At 33.2% G+C, this 26,581-nt stretch overlaps 2 protein-coding genes across 2 annotated transcripts in view; both read right to left on the bottom strand.

The window, feature by feature from the left end:
* The window catches only part of LOC143252102 (choline O-acetyltransferase-like), a 278,304-nt gene extending 256,510 nt beyond the window's left edge, over positions 1-21,794 (bottom strand). Inside the window, 1 exon segment of the mRNA XM_076503733.1 lies at positions 21,702-21,794. The gene's annotated coding sequence lies outside the window, so the exon portion shown is untranslated.
* LOC143251560 (vesicular acetylcholine transporter-like) lies at positions 10,735-12,447 on the bottom strand. The gene has a single exon (XM_076502832.1). The coding sequence runs from the start codon at positions 12,445-12,447 to the stop codon at positions 10,735-10,737; it is 1,713 nt and encodes a 570-aa protein (XP_076358947.1).
* Positions 21,795-26,581: the final 4,787 nt, after the last annotated feature.

Raw genomic sequence — 26,581 nt, 5'->3', positions numbered from 1 at the left:
TAAAGTTAAAAATGTCCAAAATTAACAACGTGCGCATCTCAAGCTTTCATACCTAACAAAATTCATTTTTTCCTTAGCAAAGAAGTATTTTGAAGTGAATCTAAAACTTATTTATTACTGTAGTTAATAAAAATGTTCTGGGTTTATTAGATTTACGTCGTTTTAACATCTAAGGGACAATAAAGTCCTTCTCCTCTAGAGTTATTTAGGTAATTTTCATTAAAGCTCTAAGTTTACGAGGTTCATGTCAGTATAACAATATATACATAAAATATTTTTTCCTACAAGAGTTATGCTTGTAATGTGTATTAAAGTAGATTGACAAAATGACTCAGGTAAGAAATAACTGCTTCTTAGATGTTATTACACCAGCATTAATCTGCCTTGAAGTGTTAATAAAAATGACCAGAATGACTCGAACAAGAAATAATTATTCTCTACATATTGTTATTCAAACATTATCACTCCTGGTTTACTGGTTTAACCGACATTACAGAAAGTTTCGGATAAAGAACAACTTCGTTAGATACTATCATATCGACATAAATCTAGTAGGTCTTGGTTGTTAATGGATATCATCAGAATGTCTCTAGTAGCGAAATATGTTCCTAAGATTTTGTTATATCAGCATGAACTTATGAGATCAAGAAAGTTAGTAGAATAACACTATTAGAGAAAACTGTTCGTTAGATGTTATGTTAACATAAATATAGTAAATCTTGAATGTCAAAGGAAACGTTCAGAAAAGGCCCAGCATGGTCGTTGGTTCGAATCCCCGTCACACCAAGCATGCTCATCCTTTCAGCCGTGAGGGTTTTATAATTTGACGGTCAATCCCACTATTCGTTGGTAAAAGAGTAACTCAAGAGTTGGCGGTGGGTGGTGATCACTAGCTGCCTTCCCTCTAGTCTTACACTGGTAAATTAGGGACGGTTAGCGCTGGTAGGTCTCGTGTAGCTTTGCGCGAAATTCAACCTAAGTCATACTTTATACAAATGTTAAGTTCCTATTGTCGAACATTTTATCTAAAAAATGTCTTATAATACATTTTATACCATAACAGAAACACTGTTTCATCTTATACTCCAAAGAGTGGACAATCAAATGGATTTATTTGTTTTAATACAAACCTGAAAGAACACTGTTACACGTGTTTAATACAATGAACTTATCATTTTTAATTGTCTTACGGGCCAGTAGGTGGCTGAGAAAGCTGTTAGATGGAGTATTGGAAAAAACAATATTTAAAACAATAAATGTATTTTTTCGTTTGACGTCAAATGGTCATTCTTTCCAATTTGGAATGCATAATCGAAGATCAAACTGTCCCTTATTAATCAATCTGAATATGAAAATAACATGATTATTAACTTACACCCACTAGTATGCAAATAAATATACATTTTGTGGTAATTATTTTAATTGATATACTTTGTCTTGCTGTGGGGCCCGGCATGGCCAAGCGTGTTAAGGCGTGCGACTCGTAATCTGAGGGTCGCGGGTTCGAATCTCCGTCACACCAAACATGTTCGCCCTTTCAGCCGTGAGGGCGTTATAATGTTACGGTCAATCCCACTATTCGTTGGTAAAAGAGCAGCCCAAGAGATGGCGGTGGGTGGTGATGACTAGCTGCCTTCCCTCTAGTCTTACACTGCTAAATTAGGGACGGCTGGCGCAGATAGCCCTCGAGTAGCTTTGTGTGGCTTTCTATTATATTTCCGCAATTCACGATTCGTGAATATTTTGCTTCAATAACAAATCAATACTACGTAGATCTTAAAAACAATACGTTCAGTTAATTAGTTTCTTTGTTGAGAAAATGATGTTCCAAAGTTTTATAAGCAGCATCATTACTAGTGAAGTATACGTAGTGAGAATGGTGCGGTGGTGTTATAAGTATATGAAGAATGTGGTGTGAAGATTAGTTTTTCATGCCTGAGGGTGTTAAGTCTGCAGCCCATTACCGGAAAAATACACTTTCGGATTAGTTTTTCATGCCTGAGGGTGTTAAGTCTGCAGCCCGTTACCGGAAAAATACACTTTCGGATTATAGGTGCGTTATAAGAGTGACAGCAAATCTCATTATTTGGTCACATAGTAATAGCCTTTGACATGGTCGTGGGTGCTGTTAACTAGCTACTTTTTCCTTAGTCTATCAGTTCAAAAATAAGGATGGCTACGTCAGAAAGTCTTTTCTGCAGCTTTGCAATAAACCTCAGACTTAATCAAACCTAGCTACGTAATACTTGTCAACCTTTATTACGTATTTTAAAAATTGGTACAATAATATTCTTGTTAAGAAAATGTGCAAAATACAACTCACATTATCTAATTGATTTTAATATTTTATATGTACACTTCTATGGAAACTAATAAATCAATATAGTATTAATGTCCAATTATTCTTAGATATTTCATTTTAAAACTAAAGTCCTTATGTCTTACCTGTTTTCATTTCTAGTAACACTGAACGGGTCGATGACATATTCGTTTTTCTTATATTGACGATTCGTAAGTGGGACAAGATAAATATTTTATGTACCAGTCATAAATAATATTCTAATAATATAATAAAATTAATCTTAAATTTTCAAAAAAGTTAATGTTCACCAGTGTTGATAGAATGTTTGATTGATCTAATGTTATGTCTCAACAAACTTAATACTGTCTTGTTATTGTAAACCGCACGGGTTAAGTTTTTAATGGTGAGTTGAAGGTTTCGTATTGTTATACGAGTATAGGTACCTGTTGTTGATAAGAACTATAGATACCGAAGTACATAGCTTACCGTAGGTCTATGAGTTGTCCGCAGAATATCACGAACATATATCGTTTGGCAAATCTCTCTTAGTTCATCTCACATACATGCACCGAAGTGGACGACAACGTAATTGAAGGAATATCAAATGATATATTAACTAACAGTGTTGAGATCAGGAACACATTATGATACATTGGATGATATCTCGAGCAATAACCACATAAGAACATTTGATGGCTGTCTTAACACCGTGTTAAAAGTAGCGATTAGACCTCGAAGGTCGCTATGCACCAGTTGATACCAATGACTCGACACACTGTGATTAGATAGACAGATGTAACCGTGACTCTCATTACGAAAATTGTAGGATTATGACATGTTTATTGTTTGCTATCACGAATTAGATAAATAAGTTTCCAAAGGAATCTTTTATTGGCATGTACGAGAACTTTTTTTTTTCAAGCTGTTAAAAGCAACATTGACACAATACCAACACTGTTTTGTGTTAATATATCAGTACTTGTGTAAAATCAAATGTATAAACTATAACTGAATAGTTTTTGTTTTCAAAATATAGAAGTTAAAAATATATATATAATATTGGAGCTACATAGAAAATTTTGTCACCATATACATTCAAACTTAAACTTGAAACCTATTATTCAGATCATATGAATAGTACAAAATATAAGTAGTTTAATTCAGTTTCTATGTTTATTAACCCTGCTCTTTATATCATTGAAAAACTACTTGCTTCATTTTTCTCACCTACTTATTAATTAGTCAATAAATATCATAGGAGCGAAACACGTACTGTTCATATGACAGGAGTGAGAAACGAACGAGATATTTTAGTACCTTGTCTTAGATGTGAATTGGAGTGGTTTTAGGGCGCTCACTTTGAGAATTTGCAAAGCTAAAATGTGGGGATTGTTTGTTTTTGACTTTCACACAAAGCTACTCGAGGGCTATCTGTGCTAGCCGTCCATAATATAGCAGTGTAAGACTAGAGGGAAGGCAGCTAGTCATCACCTCTCACCGCCAACTCTTGGGCGACTCTTTTACCAACGAATAGTGGGATTGACCGTCACATTATAACGCCTCCACGGCTGAAAGGGCGTGCATGTTTGGCGCGACCGGGATGCGACCGGATTCATATTCCCTATGAATTAGTATATGTGAATCATTTCAGTGCATAAGGTTAAAAAAATCTAATGATGGATATCAGGACGGCTGATATGGGTATTAACACTTTTACCAAAATAAAGCAGAGAACATCATTTCGACCTTCTTAGGTCATCTTCAGGGTAACGAAGAGAGATGTTGTAACTGACTGTTGCCGGTCTTTGTTAACCTGAAAATGACCTAAGTATAATAAACTTAGTATATGTTTTATAATAACGAGATCCAGATGTAAAAATATTTTGATACAAAAATCTAGTAAGTAAATTCAGTATATGTTTTATTACAACCAGATCAAGATGTAAAAATATTTTGGTACAAAAATATAATAAGTGAACACAGTATATCTTTTATAATAACCAGGTCCAGGTGTAAAAATATTTTGAAACAAAAATCTAGTAAGTAAACTCAGGATATGTTTTATAATAACCAGATCCAGATGTAAAAATATTTTGAATACAACAGTTCATCTCGTGCATCTGAATATCTCTATCTGTTATATTTTCTCGCTAGATTTTGACGCACTAGACCCGTTTATGTAAAGTTAAATATTACTGACTGCTATATCAGCTCAATTTATGTAATATAGTAGATAATAATTTAGTTCTATAGCGGTAGTATTTTGTACATCAGTATTTAGTAGGTGCCCCATCATATGTGTTTTCTTTCTAACGCCTTTTCACAATTCTATTTATTTCAGCATTTTCCCGCAAAAATACACAAACAGCCGTATGCACTTTTGAACTCATAGTTTAGAAAAAAGACAGCTAGACAAACACACACAGCATTAAATTTTTGGTTGTTTTTGTTTGAACAACTAGTTGAATTTGAACGTCAATCTTATTGGACGTCGAGTTCTTGTGATGACGGGCAGCGAGCACACGAACCGTTGGTTTTCAGTCCGGGTCACTAACCAATTGTTTATAGTCCGTGTAACTAACCACTGATTTATAGTCCGATTCACTTAGCATTGGTTTATAGTCCGAGTCACTAACCACTGATTTATAGTCCGAGTCACTAACCACTGATTTATAGTCCGATTCACTAACCATTGGTTTATAGTCCGAGTCACTAACCACTGATTTATAGTTCGGGTCACTAACAACTGATTTATAGTCCGGGTCACTAACCACTGGTCATGCTAGATCTTTTATCTCAGAGGTTAAATCTAATGCAATCATTTGGACAATAATGGTATATAGTACAAAATATTTTTACTGAACTGTAACATTTCAAAAATATTTCCCGTATGAACACTCGCTGTGGAATAATTAGCAGTATAAACATTACTGGGTGATATAGTTATAATTTATACACGTATATAAATTGTATGTAGACGAAAATGTATTTATCTCAAAACAGATACATTTAAATCTAGTAATACGATCAAAATAGGATCTTCTACAGAATCAACATATATGTGATTAGAGTGATGTCAATATGTATTGTGATTGGAGTGATGTCAATATGTATTGTGATTGGAGTGATGTCAATATGTATAGTGATTGGAGTGATGTCAATATGTATTGGAGTGATGTCAATATGTGATTGGAGTGATGTCAATATGTATAGTGATTGGAGTGATGTCAATATGTATTGTGATTGGAGTGATGTCAATATGTATTGTGATTGGAGTGATGTCAATATGTATTGTGATTGGAGTGATGTCAATATGTATAGTGATTGGAGTGATGTCAATATGTATTGTGATTGGAGTGATGTCAATATGTATTGTGATTGGAGTGATGTCAATATGTATTGTGATTAAGACCGTTCAAACTGAGTACTTAGATGAGTTCATGTAGCTATATAGAAGCAACACACACATATATATATATATATAGGGCTAAAATAACGTTAATATTTAGCATATAATATCACTTAAGCTTGACACTAAGAACAGTTTAGGTAGTTATATAGAATCAACACGGATAAAGTCTATAAAACGGGTCACTAACACCAGTTCGTTATATAGAATCAACACGGATAAAGTCTATAAAACGGGTCACTAACACCAGTTCGTTATATAGAATCAACACGGATAAAGTCTATAAAACGTGTCACTAACAACAGTTCGTTGTATAGAATCAACACGGATAAAGTCTATAAAAGGTATCACTAACACCAGTTCGTTATATAGAATCAACATGGATAAAGTCTATAAAACGTGTCACTAACAACAGTTCGTTATATAGAATCAACATGGATAAAGTCTATAAAAGGTATCACTAACACCAGTTCGTTATATAGAATCAACATGGATAAAGTCTATAAAAGGTATCACTAACACCAGTTCGTTATATAGAATCAACATGGATAAAGTCTATAAAACGTGTCACTAACACCAGTTCGTTATACAGAATGAACATAAATATAGTCGGAATAACGTAAGTGGATAATACATAAAACCACTTAAGCTTGCTACTTAAGATCAACTGATATGGTTATATTGAATTAGTTATATAGTTGTTCTGACGTCCGTTCCTCGACATAAATTCATTTAAATCGGGCTCCTAAGATGAATTCAGTTGGTTATAAAGTCAACACATATAGTTGATATAACTTTAGTGTATAGTAAATAAAACCACTTAAATTTCATATTAATATCAATTCCGGTAGTTAGATATGTAATAAATATGGATATAGTCGGACTAACATCAGTGTTTTGTGTATTTCACACTTGATAATATTAAAGTATATGTTTGGAATACCGTACATAAAACACATAAATCAAATACTTAATATTAATTCGATCAATTATATCGACTCAAAATAGTTATAGTTCGAATAATGTCAATTCCTAGTACACAAAAAAGTCTAAATTAGGCACCTAATATCATTTGAGTTAGTTATACAGAGTCATCATAGATATAACTGGTAAAACGCCAATGCCTAACACATAAGTCCGGTAGTTAGAACGATTCAAGTACTTTTATAAATTCAACAGTGATACATTCACTATAATGTTAGTGTATAATACATAACGTAACTTAAGTCTGGTAGTTAGAAAGATTCAAGTACTTTTATAAATTCAACAGTGATACATTCACCATAATGTTAGTGTATAATACATAACGTAACTTAAGTCTGGTAGTCAGAACGATACAAGTACTTTTATAAATTCAACAGTGATACATTCACTATAATGTTAGTGTATAATACATAACGTAACTTAAGTCTGGTAGTCAGAACGATACAAGTACTTTTATAAATTCAACAGTGATACATTCACTACAATGTTAGTGTATAATACATAACGTAACTTAAGTCTGGTAGTTAGAAAGATTCAAGTACTTTTATAAATTCAACAGTGATACATTCACTATAATGTTAGTGTATAATACATAACGTAACTTAAGTCTGGTAGTCAGAACGATACAAGTACTTTTATGAATTCAACAGTGATACATTCACTACAATGTTAGTGTATAATACATAACGTAACTTAAGTCTGGTAGTCAGAACGATACAAGTACTCATAAAAATTCAGTACTGATGCATACACTATAATATCAATATCTAATACATAAGACCGCTTAAGACCGATAACAACATATGTTCAGATGTCTCTACAGTATCAGGATAGATATAGTTGTTATAAAGTTAGTTTCTAGTGCCCACGTAAAGCTGATATAAAAATCATTTCAATAGTTATACAGAATGAATTTAGATTTTGTTTGTATGACTTCGATGTCTACTACATAAGGCCACTTAAGTGTGGTACTAAGATCAATTTTAGGTGCTTATATAGAACCAATTGGCACATAAGATAATCTTAAATTGTTTTCAAGAACCAATATAGATACAATCGGTAGAATGTCAATGTGTGGTACTAATAATCAGTTAATTATATAGAATAAATATACATATAGGTGGTACAACGGCACTTACAGTACTAGTAAATAAGGCTACGCAAGACTGCTAGTTAAACCAATTCAAGTAGCTATATAGAATAAACAATGATACAGTTGGTATAGCATCGGTATCCAGTACATATGACCATTTCAGTCTGGTGCTAAAACAAATCAGGTAGTGCTATTGAATCAACATCGATATAAACAGTTTAAGGTCAATGTCTTGAGGACAAAATAACTTAAGCCTTATACTAAACTTAATTTAGGTAGTTATATTCAATCAACTTATAGATAATTGGTACAATGCCAGTTTCGTAATACACAAAATAATTTCAGCCAGACATCTCAGATCAGTTCACGTTGTTATATAGAATTAACGCAGATATGGTCGATATAATATCAGTGTCTAATACTAGACCACTTAAGCCTCGTACATAAGACAAAATATACGTAATACATTGTTATTTTTGGTTAAGTAGTGTAAGCATAATTTCCTATTGTATATCAGTTTGATAGCGTATAAGACGAATGGCTAATATCCACATTTTTGCAAATAAGTATATAATATTTAAGATATATCCAATCGAGTGAGAAACGTTAACGACCGATTTATTTGAAGTTCATGTGTGGTACAGAAATTTAAATATGGTCTCCACACCTACCTTAAACAAACAGTTTAGCGTAAAGAGTTTCAACATTCTACATAGACAATGGTATTTAATATATATTTTTTAAAGTATGATAGTTCATAATTAGCCACTCCAACATTTCTTAAAGTTATCTGATAGTATTATTACTACGATATTTAAGAATTCGGTCGAGTTCATATTAAACCACCATACAAGAAAAGTGCATACTTATATCTAGGCTATTTTTAACCTAGAACCTGACAAGTATGAAGATATACTTGATTTGTATCGTGCGTGAAAATGTCATTCAGAGTAAGAATTTCAACTTAGTGAATCCCCAGTTTTAAGTTTAATTCCAGTTTGTTTCTATTCTGTAAGCCAACCGTGTTATTACCGATGTCATATTTTAAAATATTTATGTAAAGATTCTGTGTTTAAAGGTGAAGCTTCTTACTTCTAGTACTAAGAAGGAAACCTTGTTAAAATAAGCACTTAATTGTCTTGTTAAAATAGGCACTTAATTGACTTTAAACGGTAAATGATGTTACATAATATGATAAAATACATTTGTAATGGTACTGTTGTAACATACATATAACACGATATCGCTACGCTAATACAATAAATTGTGTAGTCGTAGACTGTGGTTTTGTAACTTATTACTCACTGTAACATTCTCTAAACCGTTTTTTTTAACCATTATATGTATTGAAACGTTGTTTGCCATACGACAGTGGCTTGAACCGTAAATTAACTAAATTATTTAGTTCTAAGTTGTAGATGTTAACAAACATCAACTCATAAGTTGTATGTTTTCATAATGTGATGTAAAGCATTTAAGGAAGGTTTTGCTATTTACTACTTTCATGTTTCATTCTATGACCACCTAGGTTCTCAGGTTTTTACACAGAGTTCCATATATAACTTGTTCACAAGAGTCAATTTATAAATTGTGATAAAAAGACACAAAAACAATTTCTGTGCAACTACACATATTTTACTACATCAATTTTCTACGTCCATAAAACGTAAAACAAGTTTTATATAACTATGTATTATTCGCATCCTACCTATACTAAATTATAACTCCAAAGACGTTTAACATCCTTAAAATTATTAACAACATATCAGCACCTTGAGAAATATACAAATGTGATATTACAGTTCTCCTCAATTGTAGCTTTCCTTACTTTCTTTTATAATTAGGGTTAAATAAATATTTGTATTGGAATAAGAACAAAGAACAGGCGACTAAAGTACGAACAGATTAAAATTATAAACAATCACATGAATGATGGATAGATCCATTACACGGGCATAAAGCATGTAAGAAATTTCAAAGTGATAACATAAAACGAAATCACCGTTTTTGTACTGAAACCCATGCCTAAATTATCACTCTAGAAGTTTTAATGTTAATATATTTTATTAACTATGAGTATTTGACGCATTTTCCTAAAACATAGGAATACATATCTAGAAACCTGTTCTTCAACAGACACATCTTTTATATTCAGCACTGTTAGAAGGAACAGGTATTCCACACATCAAGCGATGTGCATGGGAGCCATAACAGTGGCCATGCACCTATATATGTACAACAGTTTATGTCTGGAAAAGCAACTGTGAATGTGGAACATTGAGTTTTAACAAATATCAGCGTGCTTACTAAATGAATCCTAAAGTTAACATCTTTAGCTGTATAACATCAAGTTGCTTTACATATATAGTTAACATAATAGAATTTTAGCAGCATTTACATACAATATCCATAGCTATCACTATCTGAAGAATGATTCGAAATGAGAACGTTTGTATCGGTGACTTGTATCTACTGTATTGTGTTCCAATAATGACAATGGTTGTAAATTTCCAATAAACTTCTTTCAGATACGTTTCTATATTGTTTATTATAATACCATCGACTTAGCTGCTGTTCAAATTTACATATAGATACAAACTGAAGATAAATAAAAACGCACAACAAATTTGGAATAAAACTTTTTTTTTTCAAAACAGTTCAGTTTTTCAGTGAGAAGGAGTATTTTAACGAATATGTCTAATCAACAGTACAAAAACAGGAAGCTATATTTCGCAACAGCACTGAAAAAGTATTCAAGAATTAACCTACAATAAATTAATGTTTGTTTCTTGCTTTTATTTTATACTTTAAAAGCTAGAAAATTACATTTATACCTAAGAATGTTTTACAGGTGTTTTGTACACATATTTTGTACATGGATAATAACATACTCTTAGCCTAATAATATTATTGCATTTGAAGTGAATCCTGTTTTGCAATATGGCTTCACTCTATTTCATCTTCCGAACTGGTAATAATTCTCTCCATATCTACCGATCGATAACCTCGACTACGGACGTGTTTCTTGGTCACCGTCCTCTGGCCACTTTCTCCTGATTGTGTAAAGCTAGTTTGGCGAAAGGGGTTAGTACTGGAAAGGCCTGAGGTCTCCATGAATTCTGTCTGCTGCTGAGCTTGATCATGAGAAACATGATTTGTGTTATTGATTCCTAAATCGGTAGGCTTTGAGCTATTTACTCCATCTTGTAGCATGTACATCTGATACTGCTTTGGTGGTGGGTCTGACATCAAAATGTTCGCCTCATTCTCGAATGGTTTATAATCGTAAATATAACGAAGAGCAGCCAGTAATGGAGCGTATAACAAATTCGAAAGAGCAATAAAGATATTCAGTGCAAGAAAACCAATGGTCTGCACAATACCACCTGCAATTATAGGACCAATAGCATAGGCTAAAGAATACGATATGTCTGCAATAGCATAAATTGATCCATACACAGAAACGTATCGTACGTCAACCAAGTAACCTAACGTAGGAAGAAGAGAAGTGTCTACCATAGCTATGCCAAAGCAAATTCCCGATATTGGAATTATTAAAATCCAAAATGACGAAGCAAATGGAACCATGAGACTACAAAGTCCTTCAAGAGCAAGTCCGACTGCTGCCAATAACCATTGGTAACGAAGATAAGATTTGGCCAACCGTACTGTCAAGTACACACCTATTACATGCGGAAAGAAAGCGGGAAGCCAAATCAATCCCATCTGCCACTCCTCTACATTCATGTTGTCTTCCATCCATATGGATATAGTCGGTTCCAGAAAAGCTAATGATACGTTAGACATCATGAGCGCTCCTGCTGCTATTGCTATGTAAGGATCAATGAAAAGTCTCCAGATTGGAGTACCTTTAGGTCGTTCGGTACCATCGCTTTTCATTGCTTGTTTAACAGGTCTCATTACAAAGAGTAGAAGTATCCCATCCACAAGACAGACAAGTGACAAGACAATGAAAGGTACTTTTTTCCCAGCAAATTCATAAAGTAACCCACCAAACGGAGGGGCCACTAAACAACCAAAGGAAATGAAAGCCAAAGCGATTCCTAGAGCCTTGCTACGTTCTGCTTCTTCAGTAAAGCGGTCAGCAATCATGGCCAGACCACCAGTATCTGCAAATGCGGATCCTACTCCCTGTAAACTCCGAGCGAAGAAAAGTATGCCATAGTTCTGACCACAGGCAAAAACTGCAGTAGAAAAAAACATTATTGTCAAACCTATCATCATAGGAATGTCATAGCCAATCCGATCTATCAGAGCTCCAGAGAAAGGATTAATGAATAATTGTATTATTGCTTTAGATGCAAAGAGGATGCCAACAGCGGAGTCTTCACCCTCGTATACAGTCTTCCACCCACTAAAGTGCCGAATTGTAACATTAGTTAGGGTGCCGTTAGTTGTAACATTCCTGTATTCGGTGCTGTACGTACCACCTTCTCGGTGAGTATCCCAAGCTCCGATTTGTCGTAAATAGTCAGGAATGATGGGAACTATAACCATGTATAACATGTTATCCAACAGGAGAGCCACACAAACAATAACCAGAATTAATCTTCGTTGACTTTTGGGCTCATCTAGTTTGTCGTTGAGTTTCTTCCATATCTGGGAAGTGTCCTGGTTTATAATTGGAATCACTGTCATTTTGCCACCTGTCTTAGTAGTTGAAATTCAGTTGCTGATCATATTTTCTCATTATATCACTCTACGATAACATAACGCTGTTTTAAATAAATATAAGATGCAGAGATTAATCGTACACTAATATGTGCAACGCCCTGTCCTCTGGATTTCGTAATTATTTGATATTATTGGCTAGACAGGCTGTTCTTCTGCACCTTCCTCCCCTCCTTCTCGTCTGTAATCTGCCGCCTCAGAGGTATAGCCCTTCAGACAGAAAAAAAAAAGAAAGATATTTTATACTGCCCGTTAGGTTACAATCTCTAAAAGTATAACAAAAAAGAAAGTTATAAAAGAAGCGGCAGAAACTACAGAAGAGAAAAACAGGAATTTAAGATGACAAGAAGTGAAAATATTCCGATCTGCAGTAAGTTAATGTACATGACATACAAATATATACATCGAAATTAAACATATTAGAGAGTAAACTAATATATTTCAAATAACTCTATTTTCCTAAACGTTTAACTCTCATATACCTTTCCTTACTTAAGAGTTTTATCGATGTATTTTAATATCCAATTGATAAAAGGAACCACGTGAAATTCATGCAGTCACCACGAATTCAAAAATATAACGGATAAAATTAAATATAGGTATTAGGTTAAAAATAGGGGATACACGTATAGTCTGGTAAGTATTACGTACACTATAAAAATTTTGAAAAGCCAGAAACTTACTTACCCTTATGAATTATGATATGAGAAAAACACAATGTGTTAAAATAACAAACAGTCCATCTCTAGAGATCTTATCATTTCCTTATGTATAATATATATACATATACATAAATCTCGTTATAATAATAACATACAATTTTGAAGTTCTTAGAAGAAAATTTATATTTCGTTTGTTGTTTTTTAGTGGTTCAACAAACAAAATTTGAAACATTAACACTAAAATACCACTATATCTATAATAGCAATTTTTTTAGTACTGTCCAGTTTCAACAACGCTTCATATAAAGTATAAATTTATAAATATGTTTCAACACTTTCTTAAAATATCTCGGGAACAAATAAAAGAAAATGTGTTGGACACATTCGTTGAACATGTCTGCAACTCTTTCTGGTGTATTTTAGAAGGATCCTAATGTGATGGAAATAAACTCAATAACATGAGTCATTTACAGATTGGCGTCTTTTATGTCATAATTTAAAGCACACGTGACTTCTAAATGGCCCAACATCATTGAGCAGAATAAAAATCTGTGTGTAAAAAACTTATATATACATACATACAAGAAACTAAGCCCATATTTAGTCACAAAAACAGTTAACTAAATCAAAGCAAGTATTATTTCAGTGTATTTATTAACATGCTGTACTCCAGAATTAATATATTTTTTAACATTTTATGTTCACCTAACGGTAATTCGTTGAACGTATTTATATTAAACAAGCAATTGTTATAACAAAAAAGGCCATGTACTAACTGTATACAATCTTCTGGTAGTGTGCCTTGTATAATACCTCACGAAGTATATTTTTTGCAACTGTCTTTCTTAACAAACACGAATCAGGATTTGTATCTGAGAAAGGAAGATAATATATTGGTTCAGATTTCAAACTTCCCTTGCATCATTTTATAAATGTCTCAGTGATTTATTCATTATTAGTGGTTTTTTTTAATTTGTTATTATAATGTAGTGTCTTCAAATAAGTATCTTTGAAACGGAATGTTTTTTTCGGTCAGATTGTCGAAGGATAAGACTTGGATGTATACCAGAATGCAGTGCTAAATTTTACAAAGTGTTTGCAGGTCGCATTTGCACTATCAATGTTAGATAAGAATATTCAACATAAGAACCAATGTAAGTCTTACTGAATGGCTAATTTTAGAGATTAACCTTACGAATAACTTTCTGACCACTGAAACATTGATGTGTTGGTAGCAATAATGACATACAAAAAATTAACACACTAAACTATTTCCAACAAACTTTATTCATGATAATAGAACTTCCGTCATTAATTTAAGTGTGTGTTTTATTATAGCAAAGCCACATTGGGCTATCTGCTGAGTCCATCGAGAGGAATCGAACTCCTGATTTTAGCGTTGTAAATCTGAAGACTTACTGCTGTACCAGCGGGAAAAGATTAAAAAAACTTATTCGAATGTCAATCAGTAGGCTTAACAAAACCTCGGTAACTGTACGTCAAATACTATCAACTCCCATTATTATTATGACTGTGCTCTAAATGCCTCATTATGCTAGTATATGATATTGTAAATGCTAACCACAGAAAATAACCAAGTCATTATTCTTAAAACTGAAATGCGTATATTTTTTATAAATCTTTTCTGGACCATTAATAAATAAATAACATCTCTTGCAAGTGACCGTTCACTTTTCATGAGTAATGCTGGTGATGATTTGTATCAGTTTATAAATACATCAAAAACAATGGTGTACACATGACCATTTCAGTCTTTCATGTTTTGCTCCACAAGACTTAGAACTGATCAGAAAAGAAATGCTGGGAGTGAAAATAAACCACAGTTAATTTTGTCTCTACCCTCTGCTTCATCGAAGCTGAGCTTCATCCTTTAAAAGTCATTGAAGAGCAGCAAAATGGGATATCTATTGAGGACTTATTTCAAACCGAAAACGAGTTCTGGAATAAAAGGTTCACCATGTTTGGGAATTTTTAAAAAATGTATCTCAAAGTTTTACCTAAAGTGTTGCATGTGATTGATAAGTCGCTAATAGAATGTCATTGTAAAGTATACGGCTTAAGTTTGGTTACAAAGAAGTTAAGGCTGACCATTAAACTTTCTCCATCCGCCGAGGTATCACGAAGGTTGACGGCGTTCATTCCCGCCATTCTTATTGAAAATAAAAATAAATCATCCCTAACTTGTGTCTGTTTTCCTAATTATAACAAAGAGAACAGAAAGAATCACGGGAAATTTATAACTTGATCACAGTAAATGTGTGTTTTAGGAACAAAAACAAATCAGTGATAATATTTAAGATGATAAGTGGGAAATACTTAACATATCTGCCCCTAATTTTGCTTCAGCAAAACCATAGAGTGAGATAATCAAAGTTTGCATTATGAATATATTTAATATAAATTACAGAGCAGAAAAGATGTTCAAGCTCTCTAAAGAGGTTAAAATACCAATGGTTCTAATGGGTTTTGATATAAGGAGTAGAATGGGTCTATGAAGATATACCTCACAAAAATTCTGTTTTTTGCACTAACAGAAATACAGATAAAGTCTGAGCAGTTTATAAAAATGTTTCCTATATGGACACAAAAACGGATTGATTTAGAATAATCAGTCTTAATGTTATCCATTGAACAAAAACAGTCATAATCAACTATACAGAGACATGGATGTAGATTGGGAGCTTTTCAAATTTTATCTTTCTGCAGTAAATTATGGAGGAGTCTTTTTAGCCTTATAGGTTTATTAACTTCCATGTGATTTCTCATAAAAACTCAAGACTAGATATTCACATCTCTTCTGCAGTGATTTCAAGGAGCAATTTCCAGAATGCATAATAGTCCAATGAGCAGAAAACTAGAGAATTAGCAGAGAATGGTGATTGAAACAGATTTGTGCACTCGCATGGTCTCAGAAGTCTATAATACTCTGTCATGGGTCAAAATAGAAAATATAGCAACCCAACTTAAAAAGAGATGTGATAAACATATGTGTCTCTTTATATGAAAGACTTTTGGCCGTTACTTACTTACAACATGAATCTTTATATCTTTACATTTCCACAATAAGGATCAGTATGACAATTATTGAAGGACGATCATCCGTATTATCGTGTAAGGCTTAAGTTCCAAAGATCTAAAAGAATTTCATCCTCAAATATACCGACAATGATTTGTTTCATTAATTGTAAGGTGATGACCAACCCCACTCTTCGTTGGTAAAAAAGTAGACCAAGAGTTGGTGGTGGTGAATAGCTGCATTTCCTCTAGTCTTACCTACACTTTTCAATTAGGGATGGCTAGCGCAGATAGCCCTCAAACAAACAATTAATGTTCTCAGAGATATTACATAATTCTTATCATAACAAGAAAAATACCAAAAACTAATAATATTTGAATTCAGGTTCAAACTTGAGTTAAATTACGTTGAGACTAGAGTTTAATTAATATAATTTTGAGTATTACTGTTATAAATTAAGGTACCTTTATTGAAGTCTGTTTTTAACGTAGAACGTGCATACAAATATGCCAAAAATATTGCATTTTTCCCAGGTTACAAAACACTTCTTTAGCCCTAGTATCTTTTTACTTCAAAAGATAACATTAATTCAGTGTACAGATTATAATACTTATTTGTAACGAGAAAGTGTGGACTTGGTTTATGATATTGAAAAGTAATTTTATATAGATATTACAAATAACTTGATAAACGTTAATATGGAACATGTTTTATTTTTGGAATTTCGCGCAAATTTACTCAAGGGATATCTGCGCTAGCCATCCCTAATTTAGCAGTATAAGACTAGGGGGAAGGCAGCTAGTCATCACCACCCACCGCCAACTCTTGGGCTACTTTTTTACCAACTAATAATGGGATTGATCGAAATATTATAACGCCCTCACGGCTGAAAGGGCGAACATGTTTGGTGCGTCCGGGATTCGAACCCACGACCCTTGGATTGTAATATGGAACAGCCATAATATTTCTGTCTCTCACGTGTCACGAGCAGTTTTCGTCCCGTGAAGTCAGAAAGAGTCCGTTCTCTGTATTCAATACATACAATACAAATAAGTGAAACATCTTAAACAATTTCACCTAATAAGAGGATAACGTGTGTGAAATTATACTTCATGCTAACACATCTGTTCTTCTTACTTTTTATAGAATAACGCCCACATTTAACATGTGTGAAATTAGCATATCTATCGAATACTAAGGAATTTATGAATATTTATTTCTCGGAAATATGTTCGGATAACTTACTTGGCTTAGTTTAATTACCTAATTGTAATATTAGTTTTAATATTCAGTTATCGTTACCTTGTAATGAGTAATGTTTTGCACAATGTTAATTCACGATTAATATAGTTCGTAAAATACAAGTAAAAAGGAAAAACACAACTTTTAAGTTGAATCTCCATGATTTGAACTGCTTGAGAATCTAAAGTCTTAGACATAATTTCCAAAAGCAAATGAGTTACAGAACTAGTTACATTCGGTTGAGTTCATGGTCTACGAAATGACAGATTACTCTCAAGTAACCACAACTGGTTTAGCAATTAATTCGCTGCTAGAAAGTTAACTTTTAGTCTTCTCCTTATGTGTGAGAAAAATAACTTATATTAATTACTGAAAATATTATTTATAAAAATTCTGTTACTAACTGTCTCTTCTTTAAACGTCACATACACTACCCTTATTCAAAATCTATTATAATTCGCTTCCATTTTAATTGAAACATCACATAAATTGTCATACGTAAAAAAACATTTTTCCAGATAGTTTAACCCTATGTCTTTCCTTTAACAACACTTTTTAAGCAAATGATCGAGTGTTTTCCTATTTCGCAAAAATGGTTGTAAATGTTTGTTTGTTTTAAAATAAAGCACAAAGCTGCACAATGAGCTATCTGTGTTCTGCCCACCACGGGTATCGAAACCAGGTTTTTAGCGGTGTGAGTCCGCAGACATTCAGCTGTTTTAGTGCTGTGCTGTATAAATATATTATATTTGGTAACTTGTCAGAGAGTTTGCAGCACAAATAAAGAAACTTACGATTCCGTTTACTTCAACTTCAATATTTTAATTTTTCTTGTTTCGTTTCTTAACCCGTTATTGTTTTCCTGTCAGCTCAGTTAATGCATTTTCAGGAATAAACTACCATTTGTTTCTTACACAGCTGATAGTCTTATAAGCTGAATAATTTTGTTTTTATTTAATATAGATGACGGACTTCTACGTTGAGTGACTTATAATTCGAATTCGCTATCTGTTTTTTGTCTTATACTTTAGGAAAACGATGCTCTATAATGTAATTATCTGCAACGATAATATAATAATATTTATAAGTTTACTGGTTATCTATTTATAATTCTGACACACTGCATGTGACATCTATATTTATCACATTTTATGATAAGACTCGTTTAAATGAACTTTATAGTGTCGTATAAACTCTACTTGTAAGGTTAAGTCACTGAAATTTAAGTCATGATGCACCACCTGAGTACAATTACGAAACACTTGTCACAAGACAGGTCGTTTCAGATGGAAAAATACAAAAGTGCGCTAATTGTAAAAAAATAAAAATAATAAAACTTGTATAAAAACTTTCCTCGAAATTGAAATAAACGTATTTTGCCTCTGGCTTATTTACAGCTAGTTAACAGAACAACTTTAGCTGTAACACCCGACACATGGTGTACCTACAAGTCTAATTATTTTCTCTCTCATAAATAGTATATTAACCATCAAGATTTTCAACTTTCGTTTCAAGTACATAGCTCAGGCACTTCCCGGATAGGTAATCCGGCGTCCGGGGAGTGAAAATTGGTTTTCTCGGGGTTCTGTTTCTCCCACATCAAATTCTTGTTTTAGGATCCATAGATCCCCTGTTGGCCCTGACTGACTCTACGTTCCTCATCAGCCGTTCTTTTTGTGACAGTCACCAGTACCTGTATTCAGTTTTCCACCGCATTTTGCTTGTTATTTGAAATAAATCTTGACTTAAACAAATTCCCCATTGTATCTAATAAACCTCTCATTTCATTTCAACATTTCTCCTCTGTTATCTGTACATATAGTTGTGAATGTGTATAATACATATATATGTATGTATACATATGTATGTGTATGTATATATGTACGTATATATATATGTATGTGTGTATGTATGTGTATATATATATATATGTATGTATACATATGTATGTGTGTATGCATTTATATATAATACCTCCCTTTATTTTTTTCTTACGAAACTCAGCTTTTAAAATTCAAATCATGAGTTGGGCGAAGAGCAGGGTTTTTCTGAACATTCCGGATGATATTTCCGCTAAACTTCCGTATGGGTCATTTTTTGTTTCCCCGAAATACCTTAGAAGGTGTTTGCTTTTCGGAAACAAAATTCTAAAAAGAAACAATTTTAATAGATTTATGAAACGTACATGCAACAATGGTAATCTCAAACATATTGTTTTATCTCACACAGGATAGGACAGTTCAAACAAAACAGTATGCACGTGACATTCAACTAGAACTCCAGTACTCCACCGATTCGAGTGCTGCAGGTATTACGAACACTAAAACCGGCTAACCAGAGGAAACACAAAGGGATGACTCAGTTATGTTCGTATTTTGTAGACAGAGGTTGGCCCTGTTCGTCATGTTGTATAACTGATACTGTTATGGTTATAATTATCAGAAAAAGAACAAGGAAAGTGAAGTATATATGTAAGGTAGTGTAACAATTACGGTAATAAATATTGATACCAAATATCTGTAAAACAGTAACGCATAGAACAGCATAGAACATACAGTTAGAATGATAAACAGTAATGCAAGAAGTAATGTATCGGTAAAATATAAAATATAATCATTGTAACGCGAACTTTACTCTAACAATTATATAAAAAAAAACATTTTATTTGATGTGAAAATTTATCTTACATTTTATCCAAGTTTTTCTTCTTACGTTTTATGGAATATCATTCATTCAATAATTTGTTATGGAATAGTGTATCATGAATTAGAAATGTATTGATCAACAGTAATACATGAAATAACGTATCAAATAACAGGATTATTAACACTGATATGAAGACTAGTTTATCACGTATAGAATTAGAATTGTCAGAAACGGAGCCTTAAGTGTCCTGTTATTCATGCCGTAATGCTTAACTCATCGGAAAGAAAAACAACGCATTTTAAGTGCAGCTTACCATTTCGAACATTTTAAAAGCTTACAATAAATAACACTTATTCTAAATCACATGAGGTTGTTTCGATGTTCCTACATGTCGCACGCTTTTCACCGAAATAACAGTTACTCCAGAAAATTCCTAATCTTAGGTATAACTAACTATACGACAGAAACACCTCAGATAGTCAAAACGTTCCTCTGCCCTGATATACAGAAGATGAATTTCTCGTGCAAGATAGAACCATAACATAGTGCAGTCTTCATAATTAGATCAACAGTGAGTAAAAACACATAAAATTTGCCCAGGTTACTGGTTATTAAACTACAAACAAGGCAAATATAATTATCCTTTGTATAGTTATGAATAAAGTCTGATGTTATGTTCATAGGGTAGGCCTAATATGAAGTAATGCGTATGTGAAAGATATGAAACCTTATGTTTTCCTGAACAATGGTGATCTCGCAGAAATAGACTTTGTTTTCTCTTACGCACTTGGTTTCTGTCAGTTTTAAAGTAATACAGTTATGCTAAGACTGGCTTAAAATGCTGAAAACTGTTTCTAACATGACGTTTTCTTACTGTCGTTTAGAACAAGTCACGTTTAAAAAAAATTTTAGAGATCTTTTTTATAAGTAAATAATAATATTTAGTTGTTTTATTTCGATATAATATTTGAATTTTGTAGTTTGAACAATATCTATATATACTGGTTAACATTTCGTAATTTTAGCTAAATAATGAACTGCTGACAAAAAGAAAACCAAAGTTTCATAATATTTTCAATAATTTATTTATTTCAAAGCGCAGGATACGTACCATGAGGTAACAATAACTTTTATTATTATTATTGACTGTTAGTTTTATATCAGTATAGTTTTAAAACTGATTATTAAAATAATGCAACAAGCGTGAGAAAGAGCCTAAAACTATTATATAGTTTCACAATATGATACTTTTAATATAATTCTATAATCGTATCCTAGAATACTATATACCTAAACTTCAACATTTATGAAATGTTTTCAAATTTAGATTTATTATACTGTTGTTATTTGTTCTTGAAATTCGTACATTTTAAAACAGTACAAATTGTCTTCGACCAGTATATTATTTAAAATATAAATTACTTTCCTCTACTGAAGTATTATATCTGGCTATATAGAAATACAGGTCTTTATGACAGTTTAGGTAGTAGTGTTATATCAAAACAAAGTTACTAGTAAATAACGTTTGGTATCTGGAAGTTTAAGTATCAGATATATTAAGTAGAAATCCCATGCCTTTACTGTTTGTTTTTTTTAAAACAGATGACGACACTAAAGACAGGCAGTTGTATTACCTTTACAGAACGATACAGCAGCGTCGCCAGAGCTCGTGGATGTGGAGATTCGGTCAACTTGGAGAAAGTGCCAGGAATGGGTATTACTGATAGTACAAGCACGCCGCGACATGCGCAGTAGAACACACCTCTGTTGTACGTGTTTGAGCCACGCCTAAAAGGCGGGACATCGGGAGCAGCTATTCTCGTCATTTCTTTGTGCTGAATATTATGAAACTCTTGTTGCCTTCTATTTTTAAGAACCAATAACAGGTCTTAGTTATGGTCCTCCCTTTGGAATGTTTGAAAGCTACATAGCGCTATTTGCGTCATAGAAGGCGGGGATAATTATTTAAAATTTCCTTAGGAATGGCAACTTCCTTCAGGTATAAAGAAACAACAATGGCGAACCTGGTAAGAAATCGTTCACTTGTAATTCGGTCAGAAACCTTCACAGCTGCAAAACTTTCCAAAACTAGTCTAAAGTTTCAGTAATTTTTTTTCTCCCATTCTTTAACGGATTAAAAATATTTTCACTGTTCCGATCTACTAAAATGCTAAACACAGACTCACATCGAGAAGAAAAGAGCGGATATATCTCAGACCCACACATTCTCAAAGGTGGAAATGTTTTTCTCATGTTTCGCATTTACAAATATTTTCATGCGCGTAATATCGTGTTTTGTGATTATTCACACGCTTAACGTTCTGAGATTACAAAATGTCCCATTGTGTTTGATGTCCGTTTTTCTTAAAGCTGGTACATACTAGGAGTTCCTTTTTACTAAAAACTCTGTACGCCGTCTGTTTATAACGGATGTTTCCTGTGCTTCAAATTTACTGTGTCATCCAATTGTTCTTGTATTTCACACTCACCGTGTACTCCAGTTTATCTGACATTTCACACTTACGTGTTTGACAGTTTCTTATGTTTTCGTTCTTCACGTGCTTCAGTGTGCTTAATGTTTAAAAGTTCACTGTGCGAGTTCTGCCGACAGTGCTTAAAAGCTCCTCACGTGTTCTGCATTCTACTTGTTTCTACAGTGAGAAATTGCTTATTTGTTTTTGAATTTCGCGCAAAGCTACACGAGGGCTAATTGCGATAGCCGTTCCTAATTTAGCAGTATAAGACTAGAGGGAAGGCAGGTAGTCATCGCCACCCACCACCAACTCTTGGAGTACTCTTTTACCAACGAATAGTGGGATTGACCAGAAATTATAACGCCCCCACGGCTGAAAGGGCGAGCGTATTTGATGTAACGAGGATTCGAACCCGCAACCCTCGGATTATGAGTCGAGTGCCTTAACCATCTGTCCATGTCGGCACTAACAGTGTAACGAGCGCTACTGGCGCTTCTTGGTTTCTGGTAGCACATTTCAAAACGTGTTATTTTTGGTTTCACATGCGTAATGTGGAAAACTCTTCCTATAACTTCCAGTCAACTATTTTAAACAGTCATCTTCCAAAATCAACTTATTCATCTAAACAACATACATTCAAATAGGTGAGGAAACTTCTATCATCTGAACCACACACATTTAAATATGGGAGGAAACTTCTATCATCTGAACCACACACATTTAAATATGGGAGGAAACTTCTATCATCAGAACCACACACATTTAAGTATGGGAGGAAACTTCTATCATCTGAACCAAATACATTCAAATAGGTGAGAAAACTTCTATCATCAGAACCACATACATTTAAATATGGGAGGAAACTTCTATCATCTGAATCACATACGTTCAAATAGGTGAGAAAACTTCTATCATCTGAACCACATACATTCAAATACGTGAGGAACTTCTATCATCAGAACCACACACATTTAAATATGGGAGGAAACTTCTATCATCTGAACCACATACGTTCAAATAGGTGAGAAAACTTCTATCATCTGAACCACATACATTCAAATACGTGAGGAACTTCTATCATCTGAGCCACACACATTTAAATACGTGAGGAACTTCTATCATCAGAACCACACACATTTAAATATGGGAGGAAACTTCTATCATCTGAACCACATACGTTCAAATAGGTGAGAAAACTTCTATCATCTGAGCCACACACATTTAAATACGTGAGGAACTTCTATCATCAGAACCACACACATTTAAATATAGGAGGAAACTTCTATCATCTGAACCACATACGTTCAAATAGGTGAGAAAACTTCTATCATCTGAGCCACACACATTTAAATACGTGAGGAACTTCTATCATCAGAACCACACACATTTAAATATGGGAGGAAACTTTGAACCACATACGTTCAAATAGGTGAGAAAGCTTCTATCATCTGAGCCACATACGTTCAAATAGGTGAGAAAACTTCTATCATCTGAACCACATACATTCAAATACGTGAGGAACTTCTATCATCTGAGCCACATACATTTAAATATGGGAGGAAACTTCTATCATCAGAACCACATACATTCAAATACGTGAGGAACTTCTATCATCTGAACCACATACATTCAAATAGGTGAGGAACTTCTATCATTCAAATCAATCTTAAGGAACTATCACTTCAAAATAAAACCTATATAAATCATCATACAAAATACGCTTCATATAAATGTGTATAGAATGTAAAACTTAAGGTTGATGTTCCCTAATTAATTAATATCTTACTTATGTCTATAACTTGTAGTTATTACTTCAAAGATACGGCACAAAACCTTCCCCAGTTTTATGATTATAAGGTCAGTATCAAGAAAACAGTTTTGTAAAGTAACTTTCATTTAACCCTGAGTTATAACTCTTAACCCTGAGTTGTAACTCTGTACATTATTTATAAAAGTTTGGACGAAATGCTATGACAGTGGTTAATATTTGTATCACACAAACCAAAGTGTTTACCAGGTTATTATGTGCTCAGTATGTGTCTTATTTTGGTTACTATGTGCTCAGTATGTGACTTATTTTGGAATATTTATTGTACGTATAGAATAAATTACATGATTTTATGCTACAAATGAAATACAGACTGTGAAAATTAACTTTTTATCTTATTATTGGTTGTTTTTTTTTCGGTTACGTTCACCGACCACTTTTATTATTTTAAAATTCGATGGTAGTTACACACGGTGTTTTTACCGCTAGTTAAAAACAAAACTACAAACTATAGCAACTTTTTCATTACGATAACTTGATAATTCGTTATTGTAAAAATAGTCGTTTTCGCTTATTATTCTAACTTGCAGTTAATATAGAAATATTCGGTTTTTATGTTACAAACCAGATTATGCGAAGTTAAAAAGATACATAGAATGTGCTCAATTTGAAACAACTATAAAAAAGTGTAAGTTCAAGATGTATCAGTCATGTAAATCTCAATGCGATCCTTTCTGCTAAAATTCGTAGACGGATGTTAGCACTTCCGTATGTCGTGCTATTAAACTGTATTTATTTCATTAATTATAAAACTATTTTTATAAAACAATAAATTCTTACTCGAGTCAACATACTTAATTAGGTTAGACTTGTTTTTAATTTGGAATTTCAATATAATAAGTTCATTACCTACAATTTCTAAATGATCGTATAAAACTGTCTAAGAAAACAAAGTTGTTTCAATGTACAAGAATAAATTTTAAAGGAAGAATTACATAGTTATCCAGAATGCCTTCTTGAACCTCCATAAGAATTACATAGTTATCCAGAATGCCTTCTTGGACCTCCATAAGAATTACATAGTTATCCAGAATGCCTTCTTGAACCTCCATAAGAATTACATAGTTATCCAGAATGTCTTCTTGAACCTCCATAAGAATTACATAGTTATCCAGAATGCCTTCTTGAACCTCCATAAGAATTACATAGTTATCCAGAATGCCTTCTTGAACCTCCATAACTTATCAACTTACTGAAGCATTTTGAGAATTTTCGGGCGTCTCAAATGCTTCAAATATTGAACAATTATATATAGTAAGGAGATGCATATTCAAACAAGTATAAAAATTATTATTATTCTATACGACGATTGCCTAATAAGAGAAAATTGCTTGTATGCATATATTAACTACAATCACGCGCTATTAAGGCCATCGAATAATCAACGAAAGTCTCATTCAAAAGACAGAATTGAGAATGTTTATGATTTATCATTATACTTATGATAATTATGTACAAAACTGCCAAAAAAGGAAATTAGTTGGAGGTTTAAAAAATATCTGTGACAAGAAAGAACGTATGTTTAGACGTACAAAGAAGAGGCCTGCCATTTACCGACTCTATCTGCAACCAGTGAATAAACAGTTTTATTTTTGTTGTTGATTATTGCAAAGCGATTGAGGAAAAATAACCAATTAAGTGTCAGAACTACATACGGGTAGTTGTGTATATTACTTGGAAGATCATAACAATACTAGAAACAGACTCTTGGGCTACTCTTTTACCAGCGAATAGTGAGAGTGATCGTAACATTATAACGCCTCTACCGCTGAAAGTTTGTTTATTTTGTGAATTTCGCGCAAAGCTACTCGAGGGCTATCTGCGCTAGCTGTTCCTAGTTTAACAGTGTAAGACCAGAGGGAAGGCAGCTAGTCATCACTACCCACCGCCAACTCTTGGGCTACTCTTTTACCAACGAATAGTGGGATTGACCGTCACAATATAACGCCCCCACGGCTGAAAGAGCGAAAATGTTTGGTGCTACGGAGATTCGAAGCCGCGCTCTCAGATTAGGAGTCGAGGGCCTCAACCACCTAGCTATGTTGGGCTACATTAACGAGAATTCGATGATAAATTCTGTTATGTTACAACTGTTGTATTATAGTCATATAAGAATTGAGGAAGCATAACCTTAGCCATCTGGCGATCACGGGTCTCAGATGAGATAGCTGTAAACATTAACATGATTACATGAGGTAGCTGAACACAAGAC

The sequence above is a fragment of the Tachypleus tridentatus genome, chromosome 6 (assembly GCF_004210375.1).
Source record: "Tachypleus tridentatus isolate NWPU-2018 chromosome 6, ASM421037v1, whole genome shotgun sequence".
Taxonomy (NCBI): domain Eukaryota; kingdom Metazoa; phylum Arthropoda; class Merostomata; order Xiphosura; family Limulidae; genus Tachypleus; species Tachypleus tridentatus.
Note: the sequence above shows the minus strand (reverse complement) of the source record. Positions and strands in the feature narration are given on the sequence as shown.

Bases quoted from the DNA above. Each gene is read 5' to 3' on its own strand.
- LOC143251560 (XM_076502832.1), bottom strand. From the start codon at position 12,447: ATGACAGTGATTCCAATTATAAACCAGGACACTTCCCAGATATGGAAG.